At 32.9% G+C, this 12,213-nt stretch overlaps 2 protein-coding genes across 2 annotated transcripts in view; both read left to right on the forward strand.

The window, feature by feature from the left end:
- Positions 1-411: 411 nt before the first annotated feature.
- Positions 412-5,693, forward strand: LOC308690418 (uncharacterized protein). Its single transcript, XM_081364821.1, has 5 exons — positions 412-793; positions 1,076-1,239; positions 2,636-2,875; positions 3,000-3,179; positions 4,812-5,693. The coding sequence occupies exons 1-5, from the start codon at positions 525-527 to the stop codon at positions 5,012-5,014; spliced, it is 1,056 nt and encodes a 351-aa protein (XP_081220947.1). The 5' UTR covers positions 412-524; the 3' UTR covers positions 5,015-5,693.
- LOC308690419 (uncharacterized protein) overlaps positions 4,942-12,213 on the forward strand; it is a 7,402-nt gene continuing 130 nt past the window's right edge. The window contains exons 1-3 of the mRNA XM_081364822.1: positions 4,942-5,016; positions 8,269-8,351; positions 9,520-12,213. The exon at positions 9,520-12,213 is cut by the window's right edge and continues 130 nt beyond it. Of these exons, the coding sequence (XP_081220948.1) occupies positions 8,324-8,351; positions 9,520-10,166 (675 nt within the window). The 5' untranslated portion in view covers positions 4,942-5,016; positions 8,269-8,323 and the 3' untranslated portion in view covers positions 10,167-12,213. The remainder of the gene's footprint in view (positions 5,017-8,268; positions 8,352-9,519) is intronic.

The raw sequence follows: 12,213 nt of genomic DNA on the forward strand, positions 1-12,213 counted from the left end.
TTATTAGAGTTTAGAATACTAAAACGTCATAACTAATATTAACAATTTATTATTATTATTATTAGCAATTATTATTGAAATTTTCATAAAGTAATAACCAATACATTTAATATGGTAACTAAAATGTCATAATTTATTAAATTCCATAATTTAATTTATGCTATTATTAATGTTAATACTTACAGGCTACTTCATAAATTCATTCATTCGTATAATTTTCATTGGTATTCTTCCATTTGTGTTATTCAAATAACTCAATTATTTTAATTAATTATAATTTTATTTAGTTCATAATTAATATAAAAGTTAAGTTCATCGTGTCAGGTTGTTACTTTGGCACTTTGGCACCACAGTGATTTCGCAATTGGCATTCCCAGACACTAGAGAGCGATAACGCTCTCTTTCATAATCACGATCAAAAATGTCAACAGAAAGAAGAAACACGCAAAAATGTAGTAGCGTGAAATTATTTTGAACTTTGAACACATCATAAACAGTTTCTCTTTACATGTTTTTGTAAAAGAATGTTAATGATGGACCGGAATATGGATCATTTTAGCACTTTTGTGGCTGTGGTGTCAGGTGTAACTTTGGTGTACCTCTTTCATTCAGTCTTTTACACTTCTCACGTCTCCTTTAAAACTCGCACAGTCTTTGACTCCCGGAGACATTTGCCAGGTTCTGTTTACCTTATGACCAGATACCTTCATGAATCTCTCCGCAAAAAACGAGGAAAAATGTGGAAAAACAAAGACACAAATGACGAGCTTGTTTTCACTTTGATCAACTGCAGGTAAGTTGACTTAAAGACACTTTAATTGAATGTATTGATTTATTGTATTATGTACTGAGCCTATGAATGATTACTAAGTAATAATGTATTTTTTTTAAGTTATCAAACTATTATTTATATTTTTTTTACATCATTTTATATATTTTCAGATTAAATTATTGTATTTGAATAAACATCTGTCAAGCATTTTATATGTCATAATGTTAAAAAGCGTATTGAAACTCATTATATTTTCCAGTTCTTAATAAGTAAACAAACCTGTAATTGTTTGATCATCTGTAGGTATGATGCTGTGTCTCTGAGGAGGTTCTGCAGTGTTTCGGGTTACGGTTGGGACTATCCTGACAGTGTCTTCAGAGATGTTCCCTTGTGCTATCCCGAGTTTCTCTTCACCAGACTGCTCACCATGATTGTGTGCTCAGAGAGATTCAATCTAAGCCCTTTGGGTAAGATCGTATTTTTCAGCATGTGGGTTGAGCACAACTCTTGCAAAAAAAAAAAATATATATATATATATATAAAATAAAAAAAAATCTATTTCTATCATAATTTGGATTCAAACAGGAATAATCTAAGAATCAAATAAGATTCTACTGCATATATTTGTCCCAAAATCTTCTTGTCCAGTGTGATTTTATTTTATTAATATAGGATTTTTTATTTGTCCTCTTTAAGATTTACAATACAATTCAAATTCTAATTATAATTACAATAGAAAACAAAAAATATATATATAATTTTTCTTTTTACGACAAATCATTCAGTGTGTAAATAAGTCAGAGATAATGTACAGTCAGCAAAATAAACAGCCATTTGGAATAATTGACTTCAGAAAGTCTTATTTTGACCAATCTGAATCAGAGACTAGCTCTGTAGTTATATATATCTGATAATAAATGTCAATAATCCAGATCAAATATAACAAATACATTTTTTTAATGCTCAAGGTTCTTAACCTTGTTTTCGTTTTTGTTTTAATATAGTCTCTCTCCATTTTTATTTCAATTTGTAAGAAATGTAAAAAAAAAAAATTCTTAAATGTATTTTTTTATATTTGTGACCCTGGATCACAAAACCAGTCACAAGTAGCACGGGTATATTTGTGGCAATAGCCAACAATACATTGTATGGGTCAAAATTATCGATTTTTGTTTTATGCCAAAAATCATTAGGATATTAAGTAAAGATCATGTTCCTTGAAGATATTTTGTAACTTTTATGCTGTAAATATATAAAACATTTATTTTTGTGAATGGATGCAGCACAATCGCGAACATAAATGGACAACTTTAAAGGCGATTTTCTCAATGTTTCGATTTTTTTGCACCCTCAGATTCCAGATTTTCAAATAGTTGTATCTCGGCCAAATATTATTATATCCTTACAAACCATACATCAATGGTAATAATATTTATTAAGCTTTTTTGTGATGTATAAATCTCAATTTCAAAAAATTTACCCATGTGACTGGTTTTGTGGTCCAGGGTCACATTTTATGTCAGTTAACGTTTCTTTTATTTCAAGTAATGAACATGTTTTAATTTGAGTTAACTCAGATTAGAATTGCTACTATTTTCTGCAGGTGTGTTGAGTGTCTGTGAGGTCTTGAGTTCATATGCTTGACAATTAAATGTTTTTTTGTAATTTTTATTAGTTTTGTTTTAATATAGTCTTTATCCATTTTTATTTCAATTATAGTTTTTTTTAACTGCGTAAATGAGAAAAAAAAAAAAAAAACTTAACTTATTGTTTTTGCATTTTTTTTTATTTCAAGTAATGGAAATGTTTTTTATGGTTTTCATTTGAGTTAACTCAGATAAGAATTACTTCTATTTCCTGCAGGTCTGTTGAGTGTCCGTGAGGTCTTGAGTCTGACCGAGCCCGTGGATGAGCTGAAGAGAGGGACGTTCTCCCTGCAGGCCAGAGTGCTGGAGTACAGGACCGTTAGTGCGGGAGTGGAGGTGGATCTCACTTTAACCGCATCCAGACATCAGCAGACCGTATGGACCACCACACTCACTCTACTTTCTCCAAACAATAAATTCAGGCCTGAGGCTCAGCCTGACTTAGAGATCACCCATGGTAAGGGACCCAATGACACACAACGGACTCATATCAGTGGCTGTGAAAAGCGTTTTACTCAACATGAGGGTGTTCGTCCTAATGCAGGACCCTTTCAGCTGGTGATTTATTTGGTTTTTCCCAGATCCTGTCTCAGAGAGATGTATCAGCCTGGCTGTTCCTTGGTCCAGCGGTGTGAGATGTGCCTGGGTGTTTGGTGACCTCTGCCCTCTGCATGTGTTTTCTTGGCTGGGGTTTACCCGTCCCTCCACACACATGCTGTGGATGTTCTCCAGATGCATGGCAGAGATGGAGAAGCACAATGGTAAGTAATGTTTGGAGGGCTATTCACACCAGCAGTGGAATGGCATAAATGTCTTTTTAGGTCCATAGGAATACACTGCTTAAATGTATAATGACTTTCACTGCAAAATTTTGCATTGTGTAAATAGCCTATCTCAGACTTTTTATCTCTGATGTATTACTTTATTAAATTCATTTTATATACAATAAAAAAAGAAATTGTGTTAATGTTAAATTCAGCTCCTCGAGGGCCACCGACAATATTATATAATTTATTAAGTATATACTATAATTAGATACTTGAATATTGTATTTTTTATTACATTCAGTTATTTATAATATATTATAGTATTAATATATTAATATATACAAAATATATAAACAATATATTAAATGATAGTATATAATTATTAATTTATATTTTAAAATTATATATTATTATTATTTATTTTATATAAAATTAAATATAAAATATATAAAAAAATGAACATAATATAATATATATTAAAAAATAAATTTTAATATATTAGTAAAATATATTTTTATTTATAATATATTAATAAATTTTGTGTGTGTGTATATATATATATATATATATATATATATATATATATATATATATATATATATATATATATATATATATAGTGCAATGCATAAGTGAATACACCCATGCTAAAGTTGACTAAAAAGAGGAATAAAAAATCATATTTTGGAAATTGAACTTAATGCCTTAATTTAAAAAATTAGGAAAAATCCAACCTTTAAGGACACCAATTTTCTTTGTGAATGAATAATGTATCGTAAATAAATAAATGTTCTTCCTTAAAATACAGGGTGCATAAGTTTGGACACCCCTATGTTAAATTCCCATAGAGGCAGGCAGATTTTTATTTTTAAGTATTTTTTTTTTTTTTTTAAATTTTAGGATACTATGCATCCTGATAAAGTTCCCTTGGCCTTTGGAATTAAAATGGCCCCACATCATCACATAGCCTTCACCATACCTAGAGATTGGCATGGAGTACTTTCCATAGGATCATCTCTCAATGCAAATCAAACTAGCTTTTAGGCTAACTGAAATAAAACCATGCCAATCTCTAGGTATGGTGAAGGCTATGTGATGATGTGGGGCTATTTTAATTCCAAAGGCCAAGGGAACTTTATCAGGATGCATAGAATCCTAAAAAAAAAAAAAAAAAATACTTAAAAATAAAAATCTGCCTGCCTCTATGGGAATTTAACATAGGGGTGTACTCACTTATGCACCCTGTATTTTAAGGAAGAACATTTATTTATTTACGATACATTATTCATTCACAAAGAAAATTGGTGTCCTTAAAGGTTGGATTTTTCCTAATTTTTTAAATTAAGGCATTAAGTTCAATTTCCAAAATATGATTTTTTATTCCTCTTTTTAGTCAACTTTAGCATGGGTGTATTCACTTATGCATTGCACTGTATATATAAAATTTAAGAGTAATACATATTATATAGTATTCATATATTTATAAATGTATATTTATAACCCTTTGCCCTTTTGCCCTACATTTATAATGTAGTTATTATAGAATGTATGATTATTTTTCTGCTTTTATATTATATATAACAACTTTTCCCAATGTCGTTTCATCCTCGTTTTCTGCACCTGTAGGAGTTGAAGTGGTGAGAGCTCCTCTGACTGTGTCAGTCCGTTACAAACAGCCTGTGTCTTTTCCGAGGAAATTCACCATCAGAGTCAGTGAAAACACTTCTGAAACCTCAAGCACAGCATCATTTTCAATGGAGGACCACAGAACCAGGACACTGTACCTCTCCGGACGGATTAAACAACAGTCAAAGGAGAAGACAGAGTGATGGTGATGTAACTCTTACAGAGTCAGAAGGGATACTAAACACTTAAAGTCACCATTAAATTTAAGTTGCGATGTATATTTGTCCATGGGGAATTGATTGGATGGTTGGATTGTTGTGGTTTGCTATTGGTCGATCTCATGTGAGTGACAGGTTGTCCCGCCCTCGCCAGTAAACACATCGTCAGAGAAGAGAAGTGATGACGCTGCAAGAGGGAGGGGAAATTATTTTGATTAAAGATTACGAGAGCACATTAATAAAAAAATAATGAAGTGCTCAGATAAATCATAAGAAACACCGCAATATTCCATAAAAAGTAAGAATTGTCAATTTTGATTTCATGGTGACTTTAAGGGCAGGGGACTGTGTCGAACTGGTGGAATGCTGATTATTTCTAAACATTGGATAAAGGTTGGGAAAAATCGTGGTTAGGCCGGATGGATTTCCATGTAATTCCAGAAATATGAGATGTATTAGATCTGATCCCGATCCCGATGCTCTGACTCCGTCTGAACAGTACAAATCCGTGTTATTATACCACAGCAAGAACAATAAAAAATGACTGCTTCACAACATCATCCTGTGACGGTAAAAACCTTGAAATCTCTTTCTCAAGAAAACAAACGTCCCTTCAAACCATACAATCATAACATTAAACAACACTAGCAAGCATTGCAACAGCAAGGAAATAAGTAAAATAAGTAATGTAATATATATTTATATATATGACAAATTAATAACAATAAAAAGACATCATCAAACGACAGTGTTACAACCCCTTGGCTCAAGGAGCAATAACATGAATGGGGAGGCCAAACACATAATCAAATTTGAAACATTTAATATTTAATCAAGAAAAAACAGACATAACTACATTTAAAGTAAAAGACAAAAATTAAAGATACAAACAACAACATCAAGCCCTGGACTGGAGAGAGTGAAAAGTCAGCATGTCCACCAAGCAACGAGACCAGCAGAGACCAAGCCCAATTGTTTTTCCTCGAGGGTGAGAAAGCCAGCATCTTATAAGCAGCATGGTTAATCAACCAATTCTCCACACCTGCTACACAGCAATTAACCTGAAGACACAAAAAGTGTTACCCAGAGACACCTACTGGCAAAACAAAGCACCACAGCCCCTTGGATCATCACAGACAGCTACATAAATGACTAATGATTAAAAATAATTATAAATTAACAAAGAAAATAAAACAACACAGATGTATGGTTGCTCTCTTAAATAACACACACAGGTTTGCTATTAAAAATCCGTACGTATATCCTTCATCATGTAGAACTAAATTATGCACTGTATTTGTTTGTGCAAAGAAACGTGATAAATAGTACTATAAATAGATTTATAAAAGTGGGATACAATAACTTAAAATAACCTACTTAAAGGGAATAAAATAAATTTGAAAAATACTGACTTTTAAATGTGATTTTATTCTATATTTTTTGTTTGAATTCAGCCTAATTTGTTTGCATTTCTCTAACAATATTGTATCAGTTCTAATCAGCGTCTGTATCAGTGGGGAGGAGTTGAGTGGAGGGCCGTTTCTCATGAATATTTCACTCTCTCGCCTCTTTTCTTCTCTTTCCCCTTCCCTATGCTTACACACACACGTGTGTAAGTGCTCCGTGTGTATTATTCATTAGTGTGTTTTCAGCGTATATGAGGAGGGGGTTTCTCACAGAAGCTCTTTTCTGAACAATATAAATATATTATAACTTTTATATGTACGTAACAATTCCTTTTCTCCAATTTCACTTTTTGATGATTTGTAGCGATCCTTAATTTGCAACATCTTAACTTGTTTTCAGACAAAATGATCTGATGTTGCTGTTGTTTACTTCAAACTTGTTTACTTAGTAGGGTTTTAATAATCCTAGTTAGCATTGAAACACAATTAAGCTATTGATGGGGATTAATTAACTCATTTTTGTAAATGCAATCTTAATTTCATTGGAATTTGGTGGATAGAGGTATTTTTATACATTCAGCTGTACTCGTAAATGGCTGAGAAAATGAGAATTTGTTGTTTATTTAGTGCTACACATTTAACATGATCGTAATTAGTTAGGAAATACCGAGTTATAATGATCAGTTTTTGATGCTAGTTGTGTTGTCTCTTTTTAGTGTGAATTTAATATATTTAATTTTGTGGGATAGATGCTTTAAAATATACATTTTACATTACACAAATATGACATTGCTTTTTTTTGGTGCAAATTACACATTTGCGAAAGGAATGTTTGGAAATCTAAAATATTTCCCGCTAGCACACTAAATCAAATAACCATCATAAAGCAATTTAATGTATTATATAACTTAGGTGTGTTTTTTATATATATATATATATATATATATATATATATATATATATATATATTTTTTTTTTATTATATATATATATATATATATATATATTTTTTTTTTTTTATTGCGTTATAGGGCCTAATAATTTGTTGTTATACACGCACAGTATATAGTCTTAGACACGATAAACTAATATCTGGTATAAGACTGCTGTGTAGTGAATTCTTGACTACTCATATGGCCTAATAGACATTATTAATTCATAAAGGCCTGATTCTGTCGTGTGTAATGTGCAGTCATGTGTAATCGGTGTGTTTGGAGCGGTGAGTGGAAAAGCTGCTGTGATCAAAGAAGAAAATAATGAAAGTGTAAGTTCAATATTGTCTAATAAGCTTTGGTAAGACTTCACTATCTTATTTCTAAGAGAAGTGGGATCTTTTCTGTAGTTTGTGCTGTATTGCTTATGACTCTTGATATGCAGATGTGTCTGTTTTTGTGTTCCTCACGAGTGACGGCCGCGCCAGTCTGAATGTCTTTCTTCCTCTGAAAATGCCTTGAAGTCTCTTGGGATCTTTGAGTTATTTTTGCTGCTTTTAAAGGCATCGTGTGTGTATTCATCCTTTGGAGAGCGCCGGGGAAGAATCTGCCCACCTCCCATTTTCATTCCCTCGTCTACTCCAGTTTCTTCATCTTTCTGTTCTCTCAATATCGTAATGTGTATCAGTGCATTTGTGGTTGGCTGTTTTGCATTTCTCCTTTGTTTGCAACATCTGGAGCATTAATATTGCTGGATCTGTGGATGCTAAAAGTAAAGGCATGGATGTTGAGGTATTAGTGTGGTGGTGGAAGGGCAAAAGGTTAATTCCTTTGTGGTAATCCTGAATCCGTAGAGGGTTTATAGGAGATCTTATTTCTTTTTGTTTTCTTGACTGTCCAGATGTGACCTGTCTCTTGGACCAGCGCTCTCTGAGGTGTGTTAGGAAGAGCTTGCCATGGTCACCAAAGACAACGCTAACTCTGGTGAGTAGAGAAGGATCTCAGAGCACTTTAAATGAACAAAAACTTAATGTTTATGTCATAGAAATATTTTCTCATTCAGATTTGTAAGAAATGGCTTAGATATACATACTCTACCTTTCAAAAGTTTGAGGTCATTATAATTTTATTCAGCAAGGATGCATTAAATTTTATATTCATCAAAGTATCCAGAAAAAATAAGTGTCATGCTTTCCACAAAAATATGAAGCAGCACTGCTGTTTTCAACATTGATAATAAGAAATGTTTCTTGAGCAGCAAATCATCATATTAGACTGATTTCTGAAGGATCATGTGACTCTGAAGACTGGAGTAATGATGCTGAAAATTCAGCTTTGATCACAGGAATAAATTACATTTGAAAATATATTTGAATATAAATAAGCTATTTGAAATTGTAATAATATTTCACAATTTTTCAGTTTTTTCTATATATGCACTGCAGCCTTGTTGAGCATAAGAGACTTCTTTCAAAAACATTACAAAATCTTACCAACCTCATTGAAAGGTAGGATAGACAGACAGACAGATTGTAAATTCATGATAAATTCCAATTTTTATTCGTTTGCTATTCGTAATATTTACTAATGCTGAGTTATTTGAGCTAACTACTAATACTAAGTATTAAGACAATAACTCAAAATACTGTAGTCTGTATAACTCATCCCAGATATGAATGTAACCTCAAATTATGTGGCTTGTTAAGGAGAAGTGCTTCAACATATGATTTATGAAAAACATCTTTTAGACCTTTTAAAGGAGGGACTAACCATGTCTATAGATGCCAGTATTATAGTTGTCATTATAAATGATATGATTAATAAGTTATGATAACATGGTTTTTACATTGCGTTAACTCATCAAAATAAGTTAAGTTTTCAACTTGTTTTTATAAGTTATACAAGATTCAACTCATTTTTCTTTAATGTAATTTAAGTTGAAAAGACTTAAACATTTAAGTTGATTGTACTTTTTTTTTTTTTTTTTTTACAGTAGAGACTATTTTGGTCTTTTTTGACTAAGTAACCACATAGCAACACATTAAAAATGATATCTTAGCAACTGCATATAACAATGCCCTGATATCGTAGCGGTGACTTGCATGTGCTTATGTATCTATAGCTATATGCATCCTCTTTTTCACTGTCCTAGGCTCTGTTGGAAAGACAACCTGTGTGAAGAAGCAAAAGTGTATGATGAACAGTTCTCAAAAGGATGGGACGCTTTTCAGGGACCCACAGAAGACCATATTTGAACCCGGGCTGACCTTAGAGGTCACGGCTGATGATGGAAAGAAAACAAATTCGACAGAGGTCGCAGTGAACGGTGTTATAGAAACAAATGAACAGACATGTAATGTATGGAGCGTTTCCAATATCCAAAATCTGAAAGAGATGCAATATCTGCACCACGAGGCGGAGGACAGTCTAATGGACGCGTCACTGGACATTGACAAGTCGTCTCTCATGGGTTTCATCGACTCCAGTAACCTGGAGAGCTCGGAGGATGTTCAGACCGTTCCGTGCATCCAGGTGGACGTGAAGACGGATGTGGTGCTGATTGATGAGGATGATGATGATATGTCCCTGAGGGAGAGGACAGTGACGGACATGTCCACTACAGACGGGAACGCGGCCGAGCTCGTGTGTGGGCGTTTCCAGTCAATCTCCTCTGACTCCTCCCACTCTTTGTGTGATGGGCGGAGTCAAGAGCAAGGCTCGACCATGGAGACTCCTAATGAGGAGCAGGAGCTGCCCAAAAAACACACACGCCCCTGCTGCCTCTGTGTTATCATATGATAAAAAAGGGCCAATATTATACAGTTTTTGAGCAATTTTTTTTTCTTAAATGTAATTTTATAATGTTAAGGCCTGTTCATAACAAGGACGCTAAAAATGACTATAACATCAACTTTATTAGACAATATCATTCTGTTTATTAAAAGCACGCACTGCAATTTTGTCGTCTGCCACTTTAAATGCTTGAGCGCTTTAAAGAAGGATGGATTCTGATTGGCTGTCAACATTTTTTTTGTTCATTAGCTGGAAAAAAAAATAATTCTGAAAGTGATTCCAACTTTATCATTCCTCTGTTGTTATTGTTATAGTTGTGTTGTGTTACGTTTAGATTTTTAATGAACAACTTTATTGTTATAGTTATTGTCCTTGGTGTGAACGGGCCTTTAGTCGAGGTTTCTTGCACCCAAAACAGTCATAATTAAGTTTTTCATGACCATTTTTAACTCTCTCTCTCTCTCTGACACAAGTTTATTTGTTGTTTTAAAGTCATTAAATGACATTCGTAACCTGTTTTACTCCCATAATGTGACATGTTTCCTAGTGAAAGAAGAAAAAAAGGTAGGGAAAGACTCTACTCATCAGAGAAGATGAAGCATGAAAAGTGGAAGTCTTTTACTTCAGAAGAGAAAGAAAAATCCTGTTTTCCATGATATGCCTCCTGAGGGTGTAAATGTGTTTCTGCATGAGCACAATTGCTGTGAGGATCTAGTTTTAAAGGTTTTGAAAGCTGGTGCTGCCAAACAGAGCTAATTTAAACCTAACCAGATGATTTCTTTTGGCTGCTTTTCCCGTGCATCTGGCACAATAGTGTTTGTGTGAATTATACATTTTGTATGTGTTTGTCTTTTATCGTAGTTGCACCGTAACCCTGGGCTTGTGAAATATTCAGTGCTGATCTGAGTTTGTAAGAGGTCAGAGAGCACCGCTGGAAATGTGCAGGTAACTATAACTAACTGCACAGAGAAAAAATCAAACGCAGATATCTCTAGCTAGGCAAGCTCCATTTTGTTCGATCAGTGACCAAAATGTGTCAGAAGACTGTTAAAAACGCAATATGAGTAGGCTCTGATATAAATTTATAAATTATAAACATGATTATTGCTACGCCATTAAAAAATTGGGGTTGGTAAGATTTTTTTATATTGTTTTTGAGGGAAGTCTCTTATGCTCACAAGGCTGTATTTATTTAATCAAAAATACAGTACAACCGTAATATCGTGAAATATTATTACAATTTGAAATAACTGTTTTCTATCTGAATACATTTTAAAACATTTATTCATGAGATGCCAGATGCCATTACTCCAGTGTCACATGATCCTTCAGAAATCATTCTTAAATGCTGATTTGCTGCTCAAGAAACATTTCTTATTATTATTAGCAATGTTGAACACAGTTGCACTGCTTAATATTTTGTGGAAACTGTGACTTTTTCCAGATTCGATCAGGAATAAAAAAGTTGAAAATAACAGCATTTATGTGAACTACAAATCTTCTGTCAAATTAGAAATGTCTTTAGTGAAACTTTCATTAATTTAATGCATCCTTGCTGAATAAAAGCATACATTTATTTTAAAGACAAAAAAAATAAAAAAAAATAACTGACTCCAAACTTTTAAACGGTAGTTAGATATATAAATAATTCTACAATGTTAAAATGGCAGAGATATTTAAAGGTAGTTTTAATTTTGTTACCAGTATATAACAGAAAATACTGCATTTGAAATATTGTGTCCTTCTATTGCCAATGTGACAAATGAGCCCGACGTTATATCAGCTGCGATTTTTAACATGTTTTCATAAACAGTTTTTTTTATTAGACTGCCAAAACTTTTTACATACAACATTTCTATGCATATAGGCTAAAAACCTTTTCATTTCTAAGAGGTTCTACTCGCAGCATAACGTCCAGTTATCTTGCATGTTATGATGAAACAATGTTGCATACTACTTTTTAAAACCTTTAGCACACACAGCATACTCACATACTTAAAATATATTCAGTGTGTACTTTGCAGTAAGCACTAGTTTTATATTCAGAACACAT

Source organism: Scardinius erythrophthalmus, assembly GCF_964197995.2.
Source record: "Scardinius erythrophthalmus genome assembly, chromosome: 5".
NCBI lineage: Eukaryota > Metazoa > Chordata > Actinopteri > Cypriniformes > Leuciscidae > Scardinius > Scardinius erythrophthalmus.